This window comes from Emericellopsis cladophorae, assembly GCF_022114955.1.
Source record: "Emericellopsis cladophorae strain MUM 19.33 chromosome Unknown NODE_15_length_399893_cov_118_242817, whole genome shotgun sequence".
Lineage (NCBI taxonomy): Eukaryota > Fungi > Ascomycota > Sordariomycetes > Hypocreales > Bionectriaceae > Emericellopsis > Emericellopsis cladophorae.
The window spans coordinates 88,775-110,460 of record NW_026250940.1 but is presented as its reverse complement, the minus strand read 5'-3'; the positions used below and the strand labels follow the sequence as shown (position 1 = coordinate 110,460).

At 56.2% G+C, this 21,686-nt stretch overlaps 8 protein-coding genes across 8 annotated transcripts; 6 read left to right on the top strand and 2 right to left on the bottom strand.

Moving 5' to 3' along the window:
• Window positions 1-346: 346 nt before the first annotated feature.
• Window positions 347-2,105, top strand: J7T54_002371 (putative D-lactate dehydrogenase-like protein; the record flags this gene model as incomplete). Its single annotated transcript, XM_051505543.1, has 2 exons — window positions 347-1,948; window positions 2,073-2,105. The coding sequence occupies 2 exons, from the start codon at window positions 347-349 to the stop codon at window positions 2,103-2,105; spliced, it is 1,635 nt and encodes a 544-aa protein (XP_051362990.1).
• Window positions 2,106-3,867: 1,762 nt separating this feature from the next.
• On the top strand, window positions 3,868-5,655 carry J7T54_002370 (uncharacterized protein; the record flags this gene model as incomplete). Its single annotated transcript, XM_051505542.1, has 4 exons — window positions 3,868-3,993; window positions 4,059-4,637; window positions 4,691-4,825; window positions 4,879-5,655. 4 exons carry the CDS (start codon window positions 3,868-3,870, stop codon window positions 5,653-5,655), a joined length of 1,617 nt encoding a protein of 538 aa, XP_051362989.1.
• Window positions 5,656-6,062: 407 nt separating this feature from the next.
• Window positions 6,063-7,072, top strand: J7T54_002369 (Proteasome subunit alpha type-like protein; the record flags this gene model as incomplete). Its single annotated transcript, XM_051505541.1, has 5 exons — window positions 6,063-6,093; window positions 6,146-6,152; window positions 6,203-6,255; window positions 6,309-6,696; window positions 6,748-7,072. 5 exons carry the CDS (start codon window positions 6,063-6,065, stop codon window positions 7,070-7,072), a joined length of 804 nt encoding a protein of 267 aa, XP_051362988.1.
• Window positions 7,073-7,242: 170 nt separating this feature from the next.
• J7T54_002368 (uncharacterized protein) lies at window positions 7,243-7,752 on the bottom strand (the record flags this gene model as incomplete). Its single annotated transcript, XM_051505540.1, has 2 exons — window positions 7,243-7,565; window positions 7,650-7,752. The coding sequence occupies 2 exons, from the start codon at window positions 7,750-7,752 to the stop codon at window positions 7,243-7,245; spliced, it is 426 nt and encodes a 141-aa protein (XP_051362987.1).
• A 497-nt stretch (window positions 7,753-8,249) lies between these two features.
• Window positions 8,250-10,724, top strand: J7T54_002367 (DNA repair helicase-like protein; the record flags this gene model as incomplete). The annotated part of the gene is made up of 1 exon (XM_051505539.1): window positions 8,250-10,724. The coding sequence occupies one exon, from the start codon at window positions 8,250-8,252 to the stop codon at window positions 10,722-10,724; it is 2,475 nt and encodes an 824-aa protein (XP_051362986.1).
• Window positions 10,725-12,811: 2,087 nt separating this feature from the next.
• On the top strand, window positions 12,812-15,720 carry J7T54_002366 (Low-affinity potassium transport protein-like protein; the record flags this gene model as incomplete). Its single annotated transcript, XM_051505538.1, has 3 exons — window positions 12,812-12,905; window positions 12,962-14,664; window positions 14,719-15,720. The coding sequence occupies 3 exons, from the start codon at window positions 12,812-12,814 to the stop codon at window positions 15,718-15,720; spliced, it is 2,799 nt and encodes a 932-aa protein (XP_051362985.1).
• A 336-nt stretch (window positions 15,721-16,056) lies between these two features.
• Window positions 16,057-18,253, bottom strand: J7T54_002365 (Vacuolar sorting protein 9 (VPS9) domain; the record flags this gene model as incomplete). The annotated part of the gene is made up of 3 exons (XM_051505537.1): window positions 16,057-16,245; window positions 16,298-17,918; window positions 17,970-18,253. 3 exons carry the CDS (start codon window positions 18,251-18,253, stop codon window positions 16,057-16,059), a joined length of 2,094 nt encoding a protein of 697 aa, XP_051362984.1.
• Window positions 18,254-19,758: 1,505 nt separating this feature from the next.
• Window positions 19,759-21,597, top strand: J7T54_002364 (Acetate/butyrate--CoA ligase AAE7; the record flags this gene model as incomplete). Its single annotated transcript, XM_051505536.1, has 4 exons — window positions 19,759-20,238; window positions 20,288-20,755; window positions 20,852-20,894; window positions 20,945-21,597. The coding sequence occupies 4 exons, from the start codon at window positions 19,759-19,761 to the stop codon at window positions 21,595-21,597; spliced, it is 1,644 nt and encodes a 547-aa protein (XP_051362983.1).
• Window positions 21,598-21,686: the final 89 nt, after the last annotated feature.

Sequence of the window (21,686 nt, the reverse complement as noted above, 5' to 3'; positions counted from 1 at the left end):
CTACTCAGTGCACACGTCAGCGACGAAAGAGTGAACGTTAGTGTGGCAAAAAGTGTTAGCGGCTTCTCGATGAACAATTGGTTTCCTAAACGATTCAGTAGCTCAGGAGTCATAAGGAGTTACATTCAATCAATAGCCTGATCATTGCGGACGCGAAGGCAGGCACCAGTGGCTTTCATAACAGATAGAAGAGCTGGTCTAGGGTGGCCGTAAACATTTTTGACAGCTGGGGCTCGGACCAGCGTCTCCGAAAACCGGCTCCGATTCAATTATTTGTTGCAGTTGGTCGCATCATTGCGACACAGTTCTTTTCCATCTTTGAGGAACTCACATCACCACACTCGTCATGATACCACGGACTCGTGTCGCCCAGGTTCTTCGACCGTTGGCGCGAGCCACGGCCTCCACGCCAACAGCCGCGTCGTCGCGTATGGCGATGCGATGCATTGCGACGTCTGCACCTAGACTGCTGAGCGCCTCTTCGCCACGACGGGCCACGAAACTCACCACCGAGATGTACCCCGGCATCAAGCGCGATGAGCGGTTCAAGCAACTGAGCAGCGACGACGTGACGTACTTTAAAGAATTGCTGGGCTCAGACTCGGCGCTCATTGACGGACTGCACCAAGATGCCGCTGCGGACATTGAGCCCTTCAACGAGGACTGGCTGCACAAGTACAAAGGACAGTGCCGTCTCGTCCTGAAGCCCGGGTCAACAGAGGACGTCAGTGCCATTCTGAAATATTGCAACGAGCAGAAGCTGGCTGTCGTACCTCAAGGCGGAAACACAGGTCTGGTCGGCGGATCCGTGCCCGTTTTCGACGAGATTGTCATCAACATGGCGCGCATGAACAAGATCCACTCGTTCGACGAGGTCAGCGGCTCTCTTGTAGCGGATGCGGGCTGCATCCTTGAGACGACGGACCAGTACCTCGCGGAAAGGGGCGCCATCTTCCCGCTCGACCTGGGCGCCAAGGGCTCGTGCCACATTGGTGGCAACATGGCTACAAACGCCGGCGGGCTGAGGCTTCTGCGCTACGGAAGTCTCCACGGAAGTGTACTTGGACTGGAGGTTGTGCTGCCCGACGGCACCATCATGAATGATCTCTGCACGTTGAGGAAGAACAACACGGGGTACGACCTGAAGCAACTGCACATTGGCGCGGAGGGCACCATTGGTATCATCACCAAGGTGTCGATTCAGTGTCCCCGGCGGTCATCGGCGATCAACGTTGCCTTTTTCGGACTCGAGTCGTTTGAAAAGGTGCAGCAAGCGTTCCGCGAAGCCAAGGGCCAGCTCTCGGAGATCCTGTCGGCTTTCGAGCTGATGGACGGCAAGAGCCAGAGCATGGTGCACAAGGTGCGCCCGGACAGCAAGAAGCCTCTCGAGGACGAGCATCCCTTCTACTGTCTCATCGAGACGAGCGGTTCCAACGGTGAGCACGACTACGCCAAGCTCGAATCGTTCCTCGAGGACGTGATGACCAAGGAGATCATCACGGACGGCGTTGTCGCGCAGGATGCGACGCAGCTCAAGTCGCTCTGGAGCTGGCGCGAGGGGATACCAGAGTGTCTCGGCCACTGGGGCGGCACCTACAAGTACGACGTGTCGATCCCCATCCAGGACATGTACGCCATTGTGGACGACATCTCGGCCAAGATGGAGGAGGCCGGCCTCGTCGGCGAGACGGACGAGTACCCCGTCGTGGGCGTCGTGGGCTATGGCCACATGGGCGACTCCAACCTGCACCTCAACATTGCGGTGCGCCGCTACGACGTGGAGGTCGAGAAGATCCTCGAGCCCTACGTCTACGAGTGGATTGCGGACAAAAAGGGCAGCATCAGCGCCGAGCATGGGCTGGGCATTGCCAAGAAGAACTATATCGGATACAGCCGAGACGAGACGACGATTGGCTTGATGAAGCAGATTAAGAATCTCTATGATCCGGTACGTAAGCACGCCACAATCCACTGGCCTTTTTCCACTTTGCATATTGCTGGGTCTCCCCTTTCTGTTGTCGTGCTGGGTGCAACCCCTGTCTATCATCGATCCAGCTAACAAAAATCCACAGAACGGCATCATGAACCCTTATAAATATGTTTGATCAATGTATATACCCAGAATATCAATCGCCCATGCAGCGACGTCGATTTAAAAAGAGTTTACTACGCATTATGGATGTTACACGTCTTCACTCACTGGGATCTCGTCGTCCTCACGAAGTCTGTGGGTGATATCGATCCTTCGTGCTATAAGAGCAGCCCTGATCTAAGCTGATGATGATGTTCTTCTGCTTGTTCCCCTTGAACAAGAGACCATTGGCGAAGGAGAAGCCCGGTTCCAAGGGTCATCTGCCGCCTTGACACACGCACACAGATGGCTGCTGGGCTCCTATTGGTGGCCAAGAAGGAGTCAGCATGCGCAGCTCCTATTAATGTCTCGAAGACTTTTTCTTCTTCTCCGCGACGTGGGTCACGGTGAAGCAGCGTCGGGGGGCCAGACCAGCCTCGATCACAGCTCTTCGTCAATGGGCGATGGCTAGCTACCTAGCTGTCCACGCTACCCACAAGCGAGCCAGGCACTGACTATCAAATCTATCTACCGAGAAGCCTTGATGAGCATTGGCGGGAGCGGGAGCGGACGCATGTCATCGTGGCGCATCCAGTAGGAGTCGCGAGATCCCCAATCGGCAAGCTTGCGCATGATTATGCATGCCGAGCTCGGGCATGCCGTGGCGGAGAGCAAGACGGACAGCATCATCAAAAGAATCGGCCACTTGTACTTCGTGGTGATGGCTAGGCGCAGCTTTAGGCTCTCACCCCAATTTTTCGTACTCCCAATGCGCAATCGTACTGAGTGTAGGGTCAATCGAACCGAGCGCGGGTTCCAAATGCAAGATGACGACCTGGGCTCGACGCAGCCAATTGCAGCTAGTCCTCGCAAAGATACCTCTGGTCAGCCCTAGATGGCCCTACCCACGTAATGAGTACCTCGTCAGTCTTGCCAGACCACCTGAACTCTATTATAGAATCATAGCGACAAGGATCCCACCTCTAATAAGCTTGTCCTCACAATCAACCGGCCATGGAATCGGGAGAGCTGTGGCAGGCAGTAGGCCACTCGTGGTGATCGTGAAGACAGACGAAACCCCCACTCATCTTCAGCGATGCCAGGAAGTCGGATTCTACTCTTGCCGTAGCCCGTCATGAAGACCAACTCTTCGTGGTACCGTACATTGAGATAGTATGAACTGTGCTGCTCAAAGTACAGTAAATTAGCGTTGCTAAAGCTCCTGATACTAATGTGGGCGGAGAGGCTCCCGCGAGAGATGTGTTCATTGGCGGCAGATCCTCCTACAAGCATTGCAATCCCGTTCCTCACCAGGTCAACCCCCCCTGCCAGTGTCAGCGTTGCTGTCGCGTGGCGTTCCTGGCTCCGCAGGGCTGAACATGACACTTGCTTGGGGACCTCTCTGAAGTATCCCATTCGCCTAACTGTCACCGTATGCCAAGCCCAGCGACCCAGGGACACAATTCTCTCCAACGCAATACAGACTTGACATGGAGATGAGTGCTGACGGAACAATCTCGAGAAACGAACCATTGAGCGCAGATTGGACGAGCACGTCTCACTCATGACGGAGTCTTGCCCCGTATCGCCTACCACCCAGCTGGCGCGCCATGGATCCGAGGTAGGGTGTATAGTATGTCGACGAACTAGACGTACTGAATGTTGAATATATTGAGAAAGTTTCAAGTGCTGTATGCCGTGATTCGTCATGACCTAGGTTCTGGGAGATTCCGCGTTGCTTATGCGCATACTCCCATTGGTTATGATTATGAAGCGTTGTCGACCTTACACCATAAATGACCACACATTCGCACTGCTTTGGACGACTGAGAGCAGAGCAGGTTACCCTTCTTGTCTGTATCATGGTCGGTGTTCCTGGCAAGTATCAGGGCTGCGAAACGTGCCGTGGACGGCGGGTGAAGGTGAGTTTGCGAAACCATGTCGGCCATCGTGACTTCAGGCGCACAAGCTAACAAGCTACCCCCAGTGTACCAACGAGAGACCGTTTTGCCAGAAGTGTGCCAACAGCGGAAGACAATGCGAAGGCTACGGGCGCGAGCGAGTCTTCATCACCGGAACTCCGGAGCATCGCGGACGAGTCGCATCCCATCCCAGGAAGCCTACATCATCGGCGTCGTCTTCAAGACGGAGACATCTGGATTCCGAAGCCAGGTCAACGCCAGAGATCACCCCTGAGCGAGACACGGAGCGCGGGCGCCAAGTTCCCGCTGAGCTGCGCTACGTCGATAGGCGTCCTCCAGTGACAGCAGCTGCCCCATTCACACCGGCGTGGGAGGACCGTATTGCACTCGATGTTCAAGGTGCGCTGGATTATGCCTTCCTCACGTCTCTGCACATAACGCCACAGAGCATCGTTTGTCAGGCGAGGCAGAACCAGGCCGAGCTGCAGAGCTGGAAGATCGTTCCAGTGCCATACATCCTCCCAGATGTGTTGTCCATGACCAAGGATGGCACGCTCCGGCTGAAAGGAAGATGTATGGCCCGCCTCTCCGACCTCGCCAGTGACAACGAGAAAGCACCGGCTTCAATAGCCTTCCTGCTAGAGGTAAGCATCCCGGTGGGACAGAACCAATTGCAATGCTGAAACAGGATGTGCAGGGCACACGAGCGACATCAACAGATACCGAATCTGGGCAGGTGACGATGCAAAGCCCTGTCCAGCAGCTGGGTCCGCACAGTTTTACATCGTTCCCGAACCACCACTTCTTCGCCCGAGTCTTTCGGCCTTTGATTGTAGGTTGACCATGGATTCTTACGGGTATCGAGCCAATACTTATAGCAATCAGCTTGGTTCCTCGCTGCTCAGTCGCAAAGAGACGTTTCTGAAAGACACAGAGTGGCTCACGGTGCCTTGGGACAGCCATCCGAAAACGCTCTTGGATCAGTTACTTGATCTCATATCCTTCATGCCTCCTCTTTTGAAGCAGCTCGACGCCATATCGGCAACAGTGGCTACGACTCCTCGCCGTCAACAAGCCCAGACGCTGCTCGGGAATTGCAAAGCTTTGGAAAGTCGTTTCGACCAGTGGCTGACATCGGCTCATGAGGAGACAGCCGAGCAGCAGCAGCAGTGCTACTGGGTAGAAGAGACGTCCAGCGCGCTGGAGGCGGCTCCTTTCGCCAGTCTGCTCACATTCAGAGACGGTGCTACCGCCCTCATGTTTCTGTATTTCTGGATGTCTCAGATCTCTGTCCATCGATGCATCGAACGTCTGTACACAATCATTTTCGAACCAGTCATTGATATGTTCCCGCACCCGTGGCCAGAACTGCCTCCCAATCTTGGGCTGGATGATCTTGGTCGCTATCAACAGACCCACGAACTCGCAACGAGCATTTGTCGCGGGCTCGACTCAGCCCTTGGATACGCTGCTCAGCCCGAGCTATTGCTAGCTCCAATGACAACTGCACTGAATTTGTTCAGAGACGACAACACCAATGTGCACGACGGCATCCTTGAAATATTCTGGTTGGAGGCTTTCAAGTCTCGCTTGGCGGATAAGGGACAGTATCTGGCTTCCATGTTGGAAAGAAGCAGTTGGGTAGAACTGGCCAGGTTTTGAGGGCAAAGGCGTCGCGGTGTGCTGCAGGCCAGCTGACACGAGTCGACCAAGTAGAGGAGCTGGTATCTCCAATGATGGCATTCCTATTTTAGTGTATTAAAGTCGCGATGTAATATCTTAGAATTGACCTCTGAACTTGCAGTTAAGGATGTCCACACAGCCACAGCCCGCAGCAGACATGCGCCGCCACATGTATTTTAGCGCCACAATTCGAGCTCCCGCCCGCATCATCGCAGGCAGGCGTTCTGACGAAGCTCCACTGCCTCAGCTCGTCCTCGCAGCAATCAACCTCCCGACATTCAACTTCTCCATTCATCGTCAATACTGCAGCACGACATCAGCGTGACGCAGGCCGAACTTGACATCACCGGTCGAATTCAACCAAACGACCACTAAAAGCGCCCATCATGGCCTCCGGATACGACAGAGCTCTGTCGGGTGAGTTGCTCCATCACGGTTGCTCTGGACAGCTTTTGCTAACATTGGACAGTCTTCAGGTTTGTCGACGTCGTAGCCGCGCTCCGGGATGGCCTCTAACAGTTTGCAGTCCCGACGGTCACGTCTTTCAAGTCGAGTATGCTGGCGAAGCCGTGAAGAGGGGTACGTCTGGCATGTGCTGCACATGCGGGATCGCCAACTAACTGGATGCCCAGGAACGTGCGCCGTCGGCGTCAAGGGAAAGGATGCCGTCGTCCTCGGCTGCGAGAAGCGCTCGGCCATGAAGCTCCAAGACACCCGCATCACACCTTCCAAGATCCAACTGCTCGACCACCACGTCGCGCTCGCCTTTGCGGGCCTGAACGCCGATGCCCGAATCCTCGTCGACAAGGCCCGCTTAGAGGCACAGTCACACCGTCTCTCGGTTGAAGACCCCGTTACGATTGACTACATCACAAAGTATGTTGCTGGAGTGCAGCAACGATATACGCAGGCTGGCGGTGTCCGGCCCTTCGGCATCAGCACACTAGTTGTTGGCTTCGACAAGAACAGCAAAATCCCCAGACTGTATCAGACGGAGCCATCGGGCATCTACTCGGCATGGTAAGTTGAGGACCCCGAGTCCTGGGGACGATGGTATCTGACCATGTGTAGGAAAGCCAACGCCATCGGCCGTTCCAGCAAAACTGTCCGCGAGTTTCTGGAGCGCAACTACAAGGACGACATGGAAACCGAGGCTACGATCCGTCTCGCCATCAAGTCGCTACTAGAGGTGGTCCAGACGGGCGCCAAGAACATTGAGATTGCGCTCATGCTGCCCGGGGAGGAGATTGAAATGTTGCCAACAGACGAAATCGAGGAGTACGTCAAGGAGATTGAGCAGGAGAAGCAGGAAGAGGCTGCCAAGAAGAAGACGGGCCGGACGGGAGCTGGCACCGCAGCGCTGCCCACGCGCGGGCAGGACGACGCGGCCGCGTAATAGGGCAGTAGACGAGAAGTCATGATAGATAAGGTGCTCTATCTTCACGCGCTATGCGCCATGCCAATGTATCAAGACGTTCATGACCATGTCATTGTCCCCTTGCTCAAGATTCCCAAACGCCACAAGCTACATCTCCCATGCTCTCGCCACACCGTACATAAACCAACTCAACCAAGCCTGTCTGCTTCTTCGGAAGGATCGAATATGGTAACCTTCTGCTTGCTGTCCTTGACACGCTCATCCTTCAGCATTTTATTGTCTATGCGGGTATCCTCGCTTTCTACCGACAAGGCCGCCTTGGGCGTCTTGGCATCGATGACAAAGTGGTTGTCGCAGTGTGGGCAGTACTCGTCGCTCTCCTCAAACTCCTGTGCGTCCTTGCGGAAGCACTTTCGGCACTTTTTGCATGCAAAGACCATCTCGAGCGTCTGCTGGAGCGGATGCGACTCCTGCTCGTGGTGGCAGTCGGCACAGTCGAACCACTTCTTGCCTGTTTGGTCTTGTGAGCTGGGCTGAGCGGACTCGCAGTCGATCGGTTGGGATCAGGGGCTTTGGCGGCTGGAGGAGGACGTACAGCATGGCGAGCGGATCGCGACCTGGGCGTTGAGAATGTGTTTGCTGAGAGTTGTTAGATCATCAGTCCGTGGCGATGCCTGGAAATAGGGAACTTGCCACATGGCGAAGGGCTAGCGGTTGTGATGTGCGAATTCGTGGATAAGCTTTGCCCGCGTAGAGTCAGTACACTCTTCTATTGACTTTCACCAGAGGATAGTCCGCCTAATATCAATGTCCCTGAACTAACTTTTGGCGGGGTGGCGCGCTTGCATGTGGGGTGGGTGATTTGTTAAGCCGATGGGTGTACTATGAATTCCACCATGTAATGCGCACAAAGTAGTCGATCAAGAAAGGTGTCTTTTGTGAAATGATAGCATTTCCCCACGTAAGGTCCTTTAATCAAGCCCTCGATTTGAGGCTGTTACGCAGTCCTTTTCGCAAGCACCCAAGGCACCGTGCGTACTGCAGCGGCGGTGTACGTATCTCAAGACCCGCATTTGTCAGCCGCCTATTTGCCATCGTCATCTTTATTCCGTGCACGGTCAGCCAACTCTCGTTCAACCTTCCTCGCCGGCACCTCACCTTCGAGAACCGCGCATCGTCACGGTCCTCTATCGAGATGCCTCCGAAAAGAAAGGCTGCGCCCAGCGCCGCCAAGGGCGAGGCGAAAGCTGGGAGAACATCACGCATGTCGACGCCCGGCGCTGCGACACCTCGTAGCCTCGACGACACGGGCGACGATGCTGAGGACGAGCCCGTCGTAGGCGATGAGGAGCTGCAGCGTGAGCTGGATAAGAACATAGATATCTTCTCGGTGGACAAATACAAGAAGAAACACACGGTCCGCGAGCCGATGCCACACATCTTTGGTAATAATGATTATTCGTACCTCGACCTCAAAAAGGACCACCAGAACCGCCCCCTCTGGATCGATCCCCAGAAAGGGAGGATCATCCTTGAGAGCTTCAACCCACTCGCCGAGCAAGCGCAAGACTTCCTGGTCACGATCGCGGAACCTCTGTCTCGACCGACGTTTATGCACGAATATGCCTTGACCACGCACAGCCTCTACGCTGCCGTGTCGGTGGGCTTGTCTCCGTCCGATATTATCAGCACCCTCGATCGATTCCTCAAGACCCCGCTGCCCGAGGAGATTCGAAACTTCATCACGAACTGCACGCAGAGTTACGGCAAGGTGAAGCTCGTGCTCAAGAACACAAAGTACTTCGTGGAGAGTCCTGACCCAGACGTGCTGCAACTCCTCCTCAAGGACCCGATCATCGGGCCGCTTCGTGTCCAGCACGGAGACCAGGAGCTCACCACAGAAGCAGCCCCCAAGATTGGGGCCTTGGTCATCCCAGGCACAGGTGCGGCAAAGGGCGTGACGCAGACCAGCGACCAGCAGCTCGGCGACCACGGCGAGGCTCCCAAGGAGAAGGATGTGTTCGCGACACTCAACGAGGATGACGACGACGAGCAAGATGTCACACATGCCTTTGAGATTGCCGACAAGGACGTCGAGACTGTGCAGAAGCAATGCCTGCTCCTCAACTATCCCGTCCTCGAGGAGTACGATTTCCGTCGGGACGAGGTCAATGCCAATCTGGAAATTGACCTTCGGCCCGGAACGCAAATCCGTCCGTATCAGGAGAAGAGTCTGAGCAAAATGTTTGGTAACGGCCGCGCGAAGAGCGGACTCATCGTCTTGCCCTGCGGCGCAGGAAAGACACTGGTTGGCATCACGGCGGCCTGCACCATCAAGAAGGGCGTCATTGTGCTCTGCACAAGTTCCATGTCTGTGGTGCAGTGGCGCCTCGAGTTCCTGAAATGGTCCAACATCAATCCAGAAGACATTGTTGCCTTTACTTCGGACAATAAAGGCAGCATGTTCACGGGTAGCACGGGCATTGTTGTCACCACATACTCCATGTTGACCCAGGCTGGCCAGCGCTCGTACGACGCCGACAAGATGATGAAGTTCTTGACGAACCGCGAATGGGGTCTGATGCTGCTCGACGAGGTGCACGTTGTGCCGGCCAACATTTTTAGAAGAGTCACGTCTTCGATCAAGTCACACTCGAAGCTCGGATTGACGGCCACGCTGCTGCGAGAAGACGACAAGATTTCGGATCTGAACTTCCTCATCGGGCCCAAGCTCTTTGAAGCGAACTGGATGGAGCTCTCTAAGCAAGGCCACATTGCCAGGGTTCAGTGTGCAGAGGTCTGGTGCCCTATGCCGACAGAATTCTACGATGAATACCTCAAGGCGCCCGCGCGTAAGAAGCAGCTTCTGTACATTATGAACCCGCGCAAATTCCAGGCGTGCCAGTACCTCATCAATTACCACGAGGCTCGCGGCGACAAGATCATTGTCTTCGCCGACAATGTGTATGCTCTGAAAAAGTACGCCTTCAAGCTGGGACGGGCGTTCATCTATGGTGGCACGCCCCAGGCCGAACGCCTCAAGGTGTTGGACAACTTCCAGAAGAACCCGGAGTTGAACACGTTGTTCCTGTCCAAGATTGGCGACACGTCGCTTGATCTACCGGAAGCCACGTGCCTCATCCAAATCTCTTCGCATTACGGTTCGCGGCGTCAAGAAGCGCAACGACTGGGACGCATTCTGAGGGCGAAGAGGAGGAATGACGAGGGGTTCAATGCCTTTTTCTATTCTCTTGTCTCCAAAGACACGCAAGAGGTGTACTTTTCGTCCAAGCGCCAGGCCTTCCTCGTCGACCAAGGATACGCCTTCAAGGTCATTACGCAGCTGGCCAACATGGAGAACACGCCGGACCTTGCGTTCAGCACGCCAGCCGAGCGCCGGGAACTTTTACAGACGGTGCTCGTCGACAATGAGACGGCCGAAGACGACGAGATTGACGACGATCTGTTCCACAGGGGCAAGAAGGGCAAGAAGAAGGGGACACGTCGCACGGCCGGCACCCTGGGCGAGCTTAGCGGTGGGCAAGACATGGCCTACATTGAACGCAACAAGAAGGTGAATCAGGCTCTGAAGAAGGGCAAGGGGAAGCAGGAAAGCCATTCCTTCTTCAAGAAAATCGGACGCGAAAACGCGAGGCGGGCCGTGCAATAATTAGCCAGAGGAGCCTGCAGCACCTGGACACACACACGCATACAAACATGAAGGACTCCAAGCGGAGAAGGGTCGGCGTTTCTTGCATTTAATTGAAGGAAAGGCCTGCAGGTAGCACGACCGGTTTTTGGGAGTTGGAATGTTGAGTACACTGGATAGCGCACCGCATGTTACTTGAGAGAGACTGTCCAAAAAGGCTCTTCGTTTATCAATATGATACATGTGACAGAGGTGAGCTTATCATGTCGTCGTCTCCATCCAAGGGAACCCAAGCGTTGGGAGGCCTGTAGAGGAGTGTCGTTGAGGAAGAGGATTGGTGCCCTCTGGCTCTGACGATGAGGTGCAGGATGCAGGCCGATGCAGCAGTGCAGCCATCAACGAACGGGTTGATCAACCTCGGATCTTGGGTTGCATGCGGGCGACTGTGCCCTGGCTGGCATCACAATCATGGCTGGACAGCAATGGATGAATGAGTGAATGCGGGCTGTTTAGACGCATGAGCAGGCACGATGCGGATCTACACGGGCTCGTGGTAGTGAGACACGCAGATGGTCAAGTCACCTGCTAGCGGGACTGTTAGCAGCGGTGACATCAGACGTTTCAGTTCGCATGCGGGTCCGAGCGTCTGTGCATGTTTGGCGCGTGCATCGAAATCTGGCCGGCATGCCCTCCTCCTCATTGGACCAGTGGTCAGCCAAGCACGCGAGCTCGAGGGCCCTTTCTGGGCGCGCACATCGCCGTCGGGGCGTGCCCAATGAGGGTTTGATGGCAAGGCGGCTGTGGCCATGTCGGGGGGCTGCGCCGCTGCGCTCGAGTCGGCATCAACGGCACATGCATGGATGGGTAATTGATTGATGGAGGAGGGCTGCGCGGCCTTGCGGACCTGTCTGGGTATTAGCGTGGCGGGGCGATGATTTTGATGATCGCAAGTTCATGTGGCGCTCACATGTCATAAACCCTTTCTCTCCTTTGAATAAGGGCAGCAGCAGCAGCAGCATCTCTGTCCCGTAACTCATTGCAGCAGGCGGACGATCGCCCCTTCTCGACCTCGAACACTGTAGCTGGCTTCAATAACCTGGGGTCGTCGAACGCGACTCGAACCCTCGTGGCTTGTTGCGGTCAGAGGAACCTTGAGACCCTTTGGAGGCCGCTCAACGACAGACGACAAACGCCAACGACGGACGGTCTCAGCAATCAAAGTTGGCGCACGCCCATCACCTCCACAGCGTCTTCCTAATACCGACACTGCAAGGGCATTTCTTCAGTCTCCTTTTTTTTTACGACTTCTTTCTGGCGCCGCTTTCTTTCTCTCTCCCTGTTCGCCCTCGCGCCCGCCTGCCAAGGGACTCCACTAGCAGTCGAGCCGACGAATTCGTCAGCCTTCAGCCAGGCATTCCGGGTCCCTAATATAATTATCGGGTGCACCGTCGATCCGAACAGAGAGCCCTTGCACTCACTAGGAGGGAGCAGAGACATCAGGCACCGACAACGTGCTGATATCGCTGGCTTCTGATTCGACCACGCTCCGTCGCAGGGTCTGCATTGCTGGACTGGCTTTTCACCTATCAGGCGCCCACAAGCTTGTCTTCGCTCTGGCTACGGGAGGTTTGCTTTTGCCTATTGCTGCAGGGACCCTTGAAATCACCTGGGTCTTCCCGTCCCGGAACGCACGAGCCGGAACAAACCGCCTCACCGAGTCGCTGACCGCTGATAACGTTAATTTTGGAACAACCACCACACGCGAGCAAACTTGCTTATCGCTCTTGTTTTGAATCTTCCAATACGTACTACTTTACGCAGCACCAGCTCAAGAGTCTCTGTTCTGTCCTGGTTCAAATAATGACCTTGGGGAGTCGCTTGCACCAAAGTTCACAGAGGAGAGCGCGTCCGACAACACACTCAGTATCCAGCTCAACACCATGAAACTTGCTCTTCATCATCACATCACGTCCATCTTCTGGACCCTTGGATGACAAGAGTCGAGACTTGTGAGAGCTATTACATACACCAGCTGAAGCCCCGGAAGACCGGAGTATCAAAAACGAAGATCGCAGGGCTCCCACCCCTGCACATTCCTCTCAGCAACCATGAAGGCCATGGCATCTCTGACAAGAATGTGGCAAGGCGCAGTGGCGCGATTGATCCAGAGGAAGCCGCACTTTGACTTTATCACAGCCCATTGTACGAACCTCCCAACCCCTCTGCGTCCGCGGATCGTGCTGACCAAAGTTAAATAGACATTGTTATCATCTGCGGTGTCATTCTGGGATCGATTCTGATGTACGCGTCCAGAGGAGGCGATATTGTGTACATCGATGCTCTCATGTTTGCCAGTGGTGCTAATACACAAGCTGGCCTCAACCCTGTGGACCTCAACAAGCTCAACACGTTTCAGCAGATCGTCATGTACATCATTCCCATGCTGACCAACCCCATTACACTCCACGGGTCGGTTGTGGTGCTTCGACTATATTGGTTTGAGAAGCGCTTCCGAACTGTGGTCAAGGATGCCATGAAGCGGAGGACCACTATAACCAAGTCACGGTCCAAGGCCCGTGGCGATGACGCACCCGATTTGGAGGAAGGGGTCAACGGAAGGGACATTACTGTTGTCCCTCGAGAAGGCGATAGGGCACCACGAGTGACGAATGACGGGGTCCTCCTCGAAGACGACCCTCACCTGCCCAAGGCGGTCGCAAGCTCGGACGGCAGCGACTCTACCAACGTGTCGGACGGCCACGGCCAGCATGTCGAAGGCCTGCCGGCGCCGGCCGTGGCCACAGAGCCGGAGACGACCAACGAAGGGACCGGTCTGCAACAGGCCGTCACCTTTGCCGACACCGTCAAGAGGAGTGACGGAGTCGAGGACGACCCCATCAACTACTTGCGAGCCCATCCGTTTGACAACGCGGAACACATCGCCATCCTGGAACGCCAGCGGGCTCAGGACAACGAGGTCCTGCGCATCCCCGGACCTCGCGACGCGGAGAGGGGCATCTGCCCCCGGAGACTCGACGACGGGGAGGACAATGAGGAGAGCAATCCTCTGAGCAACGTCCGGACGCGCGATTCCAGGATGCGGAGCTCGACTCTCAACTCGCGCCACATCCCCCGCAACCCCACCATCACCATTGAGGAGCCGCACCACCCCAAGCTCGAGCGCGCCGAGGAGAACGCGGCGGCCGCGACCGGCACAATGGACGCTCTGCGGATGCGCAAACCACGCGCCCTCAACAGCACGGGCCAGCACAAGACGCACGAGGATACCGACGAGCGTCGTGGCCGGTCGGCCACACGCGCCGTCCGGACCAGGACGTTGGACACCATCAGGTCCGCCCTGACCCGCGACAAGATGGACGACATGCCGTACCTCAGCTACACACCCACCATGGGCCGCAACTCCAACTTTGTCGGCCTGACGCTCGAGCAGCGCGAGGAGCTGGGCGGCATCGAGTACCGCTCCCTGCGGACGCTCATGTTCATCCTGCTCATCTACTTCTGGGGCTTCCAGGTCTTGGCCGTGACCTTTCTGCTGCCGTACATCCTCCACAAGCCAAAGTATGGCGACGTGGTGAGCGACGCCGGCGTCTCCCGCACCTGGTGGGGCTTCTTCACGGCCAGCGGCGCCTTTATGGACCTTGGCTTCGCCCTCACGCCCGACAGCATGGCCTCCTTTGCCACCTCGGACTACGTGCTCATGATCATGTGGTTCTTCATCATCATTGGCAACACGGGCTTCCCCGTCATGCTGCGCTTCCTCATCTGGGCCTCTGCCCAGATCGTGCCCAAGGGCTCCGGGCTGTGGGAGGAGTTGCGCTTCCTGCTGGACCACCCTCGTCGATGCTTCACCCTCCTCTTCCCCTCGGCCGCCAACTGGTGGCTTTTTTGGATCCTCGTCATCCTCAACGTCGTGGACTTGGTCTTCTTCATCATCCTCGATGTAAGTCATTTCTTTCCTCTGCTCCCCATTGTCTTTTACTGACCCGCGACCCAGCTCAACTCCGCCGTCGTCGAGGCTCTGCCGGTTCATACACGCGTCGTCAACGGCCTATTCCAGGCGGCGTCCACCCGTACCGCGGGCTACGCCTCCCTGTCTTTGTCAGCGCTCCACCCGGCCATGCCCGTCCTGTACATGCTCATGATGTACATTGGTGTCTTCCCCATTGCCATCTCCATCCGCAAGACCAACGTCTACGAGGAAAAGTCCCTCGGCGTGTACCACGACAAAAAGAATGACGACGAGACGGGCGCACCCAACGAGGAGCAGAACACCGTCTCGTACGTGAGCACCCATTTGCGCCGCCAGCTCTCCTTTGACTTGTGGTACGTCTTCCTGGGCTTCTTTCTCCTTGCTATCACCGAGGGCGGCAAGCTCAAGCGGAACGACTTCTCCATGTTTGACATTTTATTCGAGCTTGTCAGCGCCTACGGAACCGTCGGGCTCAGCATGGGCGCTAGAGGCGTCAACACCTCACTCTGCTCACAGTTCAGCACCCTCGGCAAGCTCATCATCATCGCCATGGAGATTCGCGGTCGCCATCGTGGCCTGCCATATGGCCTCGATCGTGCCGTCATCCTCCCGAGCGAGTCTCGCTTTAAGGATGCGGCCGACAGCGAGGTACAGTCGACGACAGAGTTCCCGCGGACCAACACCGGCGCCAGCCAGCCGGGCAGCGCCCACGGCCGGGGCAGGAGCATAAGTCGGGACAGGAACAGTCGCATCATCACCAAGATGCTGCACCCGGGCCCCGTGGTGCCCCCCAACGTGGTGCACTCGCAACATCGGCGGACCACGTCCAGCGGCTCCGAGGCCCTCTCGCACGCGTTCACAAACGTGTCTAGAAGACCACAGTCGTTCCATACCGCGGTGGATGAGGACACGGACGAGGAGCGCGATAATCTCGCGCCTCTGCGCAGCACAGAGTCGAACCGCGTGGCACCGCCCCGGCGCGCTGATACGCTGCCAGCGAACATGCCGAGCAATTCGGCCTGGTAGACCGCTTTTATCTAATTATTTTTTGGGGGTTTTCTGCTGAGAGCATACCGGGGGGGGGGGCGTTTCATATAGACGGACGGACATACATACATCTGGGCGGAACGTTCTGAGTTCACATCGATATGCGGCGTTATGGGCAGATCATGGAAAGGTAGCGGCATTGAGTGAGATCTAGTTACAGAGTCGCGATCTCTTGACAAAGGACGGAAGTCGTCGGCATGCACATAGTTGTTCTTTGCCATTGATATGGATCATGGCTACAATTCATGTATCCACCCATCGGGGTTGCTCTTGTCGTCCACTAGTCTATGTACGAGGTGATCTGTAAAAGCAGTATCATTTCTCTTCAAAGGCACCCATCTTATTGAGTGCACCGGCGAGACGACGATAGTCTCTCAACAGTTCTAGCACCTCGCCGATCTTGAGGTCCCCCGGATTCTGCAACTCCATAAATCGCTTGTTTGGCGGCGAGATCTTGGGCAAGGATGGTTTTGGCGGCAGAGCAGCTGCAATGTCAGGGAAAGCCTAGCAAGACAGGTTAGTGTTGGCAGCCAACGGGTTTCAACGCTTGACATACAGTCCCCAGATCACCCCCGTCAGCGACTTTGGTGGCCTCGTTCTGGCCCATCGCTGGGGGTGTCGATACATTTCTCCCAAATGAGCGTATCATGCCAATCTGATTCGAAAAGCGCGCCATGGGGTTGAACGAGTTGGAAATGTGATTTCGCATCTGGTCCAGCACGGGGGGCGGTTGGGCACCCTGTTGTGTCGACGGCTTGGATGAGCCGGCGCTGCGGCCGCTGACAACGCTGTCGGTGCTGCGATCTCGGCGTCCGCTCAGCATGCTCAGCACACGATCCTCGCGTGGCTGCTTGCGCTCTTCCGCATCGACAGCCGAGCTAGCGCCGCTGATGATGGGCTCGTCTTCGGGTGGAGGTGTACTGACAAGCTTCCGCGCATCGTCCAGGGTGCGAGGGACCACAATTGATTCGCGCGGGCTGTCTTGTTGCTCACGTATCTTGCCGAGCAGAAATTTGAAGCTGTTGTCGAGGCTGGAGGAGACGGTCTTGAGACTTTGATCTGCTGTGGCAAAGACTGCGTCGCTCGCTGCGCCAAAGGCTTGTGCCGGCGTGTTGACGAGGTCACTCAGCCGTCTGCTCCTGGGATCGCTTGCTGACTTGAGCCCGGCAGGGTTCTTGGATGGTATGGCATCATCCTTGGAAGACTCGACACCGGGCACTTGTCCTTGTTGGTACGCGGGTGGAAACGTCTCGGTTTTGGGTGTCCCTGGGTGCCCCTTGGGCGGTCCGGAGGGTAATTCGTCCGAGCGCAGCGTCGCTAGGTCGACGTTCTGCAAGAAACTTATCGCCGCCTCCAGGTTGGTGATGCAGTACGCATCCTCGCCAGCAAGTTTGGACTCCCAGCGGAAGTTTTGTACAAAGCGCGCATCGCTGATGACGTGCAGGTCCTCGGGGGCCATGGTGATCAGCGTGAAGATCAGCATCGGCATGATCTCGTCAGCCGACGCCGAAGGGTGAAAGTGGGCAATGGTATCGACGATGCTCCGGTGGGCTGCCTTGAGGCTGTTGAGCTTGCCCAGGGGGTACCGAGACTTGTGCATCCGCGCAATGTCTTTCCTCGCCTGCTCCAGCTTTGCGCGAATCTCGTCAGTCTGCTTCTCGGGTGCCTCAAGCGATTCAGCCTTGCGGTCCCCTAGGTCGATGCCCAGATCTGCTGGCCCTATTCCTACCAGCGACAACGCCGCTGTTTTTGACCGGAGTTTGTCGTCTTGCGCCTCGTCTTGCGTGCTTTTGTGTCGGTATATCCGGGCGTATATGCCTTCACACAGTCTCCTCTCCACAGCTTCCTCTAGCATGCGCCGTTTCACTTCCAGCGCTTTGCGGGCCTTCTTTTTGCTAGCCAGTTCTTCGGCCGTGATCATTTGCTGCTCTGCTTCGGACCGTGGCTTCTCTTTGACGTTCAACGCCGACGCTTTGCTCCGCAGTCGGCTAGCGGCGGATGATAGAGATGTGGCAGACGGCGATGGGGAGGCTTCGCGGCTGCGCATCGTCGCTAGGGTATTGATATGGGTATTGATGTGCGACGAAGCCTGCGCATAAAAGTCTTGAAATAGCTGCGAAAGCTTGTCGATGTTTGGCGGTTGCGAGTGGACCTTTGCGTTCAGCGACTCGATGAAGCTGCCTTGTCAACATTGGGCCATCGCGCAACATTCAAAGGACTCTATGTACCTGTCGGTCATGGAGACCAGTTCAATGGGGAGCACATCCAGCTCAATTGAAGCCCTCGTGATCTCTATGCCATCCTCGGGATCGCTGTCGTCGGCGCCCTCAAAGGCACTCGGACTCTGGTTGTCTGTCGGTGGTCTGTCTAGCGGGGAGCTCATTTGGCTGGTCTGGGCGCGCCTGGGAGGCTTCAATGTATCGCCGCCATCGTCGCGCCGATGACTCGGGAAGGATGATATTCGGGTGGCCGCAGGGCGAGGCTCGGCCTTCTCTGAGCTGGGCGAGGCCATGTGTCTGTGGGCGGGGTGGAAGACTTGCATGATGAGCGACGAGACCGGTTTTGATGAGGGGGAACGGGCTGTCAGAGAACAAGAGAGCGTACCTGTAAGTAAATTGGTTGTCGATTGTGTCTCGTATTCAGGAGCTTGCTCTGGGCTGGAGTCTAACCCTCGACTAGGACGGCGCGTCGTCGCGAAGACGTGGCATGCGTAACGTATGCGTAAGTACAAGTATTAGTTGAGACACGGGGACGCGGCTCTGCCGCAGCGCTAGTTAGACGTTGAGGTGATTTGGAAACGTCACAGAGATACAAGGTGATGTCTGCTGAGCGAGGGTCGAGCAAAATAACTTCGGCTGACGATAATAAATTAGGTTGAAGTGTGAGTTTGTCTCCCTGCGAGTGGGAGCAATCGGCGTCTACGTATGTCGCGTCTGCTGGTGGACGCAGAATAACGGAAAGTGGGTGGAGCTCTTGGCAGGGTCGAACCTTCCTCCTTCTCGACACGAGTTCGACCTCCTGTCCACAGTACAGGTAAGGTACTAAGGTACTTACCACCATAGGATAAGGTACTGAATGGGGAACTACGGGCGAGGCACGCATTGGAGGCACTCTTGACCTAGCAAGCTTCTACTTACCATTATCCACCGGCCATTGTGCGCCCCTGTCGACCGCGGTTCGAAGCCTCACTGTGGCTGGGAACATAGGCCCTCGCCGCCAGCAACAAACCACAGACTTGGTTAGGGGCACAAGGTAAAGTACTCGAGCTCCTGAACTCTTCCGACGCACTACTGGGTCAGTGGAGGTCGAAATGAGCGACTGCCATGGTGATAAGCAGCGCCAGTTGCAGGCACATCATAATGTCCTGTCAACTCCGTGCAGGGCGTAGTGCTGCCTTCTTCTTCGAGTGAATGCACACCATGAGGATCCTTCTGCACACAATTTGCGATGAAGCTTCTTAGGCAACTTGATGGGTAGCATCGGTGCTGCCTTCATGCCGGATCGGATCCGAAGCACAGGGCGACTGGAAACAGGCTTTCACATGCAACCTAGTCTGGCTCTTCACTTGGAAATGGTACTTGATGAAGCCGCCTAGTATAGTAAGGACACCACAATGCCAAGTGAAAGCCCCAATCGCCTCAAGTCGAACATGTCCACGTGCAAGCTGACATTTGCTCAGCATTCTGGACTTGACCACAAGCTCCCCAAGCTCCGCTCCCATCTTACGCCAAGACCCCAAGCCAATTCTTCGCGACAATCATTCCCCAGAATCGGCTCCCTGCGGGGTAAGGTACGTACTTCGTACTAGACTAGTACTCACACAGGTCGGGGTAACGGATCCGCGCCGGTTGTTGCTCGGGCTCCAGCTCTCCTCTCCTCCACACCCACACGCACGCACGCACGCTCACTCAACCGACCCCTGCTCATGACTCCATAAAACCCCAAGCACGCCCTGGCCGTCGTCATGTCTTGCTCTCGTTCGCCGAGGTACTCTTCCAGGCACGACTCATCGCCATAATGTCCGGCGCGCCCTCACGCCTCAAGTCCATCCTGGGCCATCTCACGAGTTCAAAGACAACGCCCTCCGATGCGCCTCACCTCCACCATCTGTCCCCCACATTTTTCCTGGAGCGCGCAGCAGCCATCGAGCCTGATGCTCAAGCCATCTATCATGTCACGGCCAATAACGTCCCGCTGAGCCGGACATATGCTGAATTCTCCGAGCGGACGCGAGGACTGGCGTACTACCTCCAGAGTCACGGCTACAGACGCGTGGGAGTGCTGGCACCCAACACGCCAGCGTTCCTCGAGGCCATCTATGGCATTGTTGCCGCGGGAGGTGCCATTGTCCCGGCCAACTATCGTCTGAAGGAGGAAGATATTGCATACATCTTTGAGTTTGCAGAGGTTGATTGCATCATTGTCGACCAGGAGTTTGTGCATCTCTTGGACTATCTTCGGAAAAGCAACCAAGAAGTGCCATTTTTGGTAGACACGGTGGGTGGCCTGTGGACATTACGCCAGGAAGATGAAACTGACCGTCTAGGATACGGATGCCGACACTGGACCATATGACCAGGCCATCCAACAGGGCCTGGAGCATGCTCGCACCGCAAATCTCCATGGCTGGACCGGCCTGCAATGCCACGCCACGGATGAGGACTCGATGCTCGCCATCCCCTTCACGTCCGGGACCACCAGCCGTCCCAAGGGAGTCATGTACACCCACCGCGGAGCCTACCTCGCTGCACTCGGGAACGTCATTGAGTCAAACCTCAGCGCCGGGCGCTGTCGATATCTATGGACGTTGCCCATGTTTCACGCCATAGGGTGGACGTTTCCCTGGGCGGTTGTCTCAGTGAGAGGACTCAACGTCTGCCTGAGGAAGATTGACTATCCACTCATTTGGAAGCTCTTGAAGGAGCAGAAAATTACGCACTTTAACGCCGCACCGACAGTCAACACTTTGCTTGTGGCCGCCAAGGAAGCCGAGAGGCTTGAGCAGGAAGTCAGGGTGACGGTAGCAGCAAGCCCCCCAAGCGGGCATCTATTTGAGCAAATGGTAGCCCCAGTCTCCCTCGGCTGCAACGACATATACTGACCAGCACAGTCAAATCTGAATCTGAAACCAGTACATGTGTACGGCTTGACGGGTACGACGAACAAGCTCCCCAGAGCAAGTCATTTTACTAACCGGACGTAGAAACCTACGGCCCCATCACAAAGTCGTACCCCATGCCTTCCTGGGACGACCTCTCAGCCCAGGAGAAATATGCTAAGATGGCTCGTCAGGGCCACGGCTTCATCGTCTCCCTGCCCATCCGCGTCATCAAGCCCGAGCAGCCACCAGGCGTGCTCATCGACGTCGCCAAGAACGGCGCTGAGGTGGGCGAGATTATCTTCTCCGGCAACATCTGTGCAAAGGGCTACTACAAGGACGAAGAGGCGACCAAGAAACTGTTTGACGGTGGCTGGCTTCATTCGGGGGATCTCGCCGTGTGGCATCCCGACGGCAGCGCCCAAATCTTTGACCGGGCCAAGGATATCATCATCTCAGGCGGGGAAAACATCTCGAGCGTGGCACTGGAGAGCATGCTCGTGGAGCACGAGGACGTTCTCGAGGCAGGCGTCGTCTCTGTCCCGGACGAGCAATGGGGCGAGCGGCCGAAAGCGTTCGTCACGGTCAAGGAGGGGAAGAGTGTCAGAGGCGAGGACATTATCGCGTGGGCCAAGAACTCTAGCCGGATCAGTCGCTTCATGGTGCCCAGGGAGGTTGTTGTTGTCAAGGAGCTTCCCAAGACGAGCACGGGCAAGATCAAGAAGAAGGACCTGCGTGAGTGGGCGTCGCAAGAGTAGGACAAGGAGCATTATCGGAGACTTTTGGTTCAGAGCAGAATTATTTTCTGAAGACCCTTGCGATTGTGTTCATGTGCTGTGTATGGCAT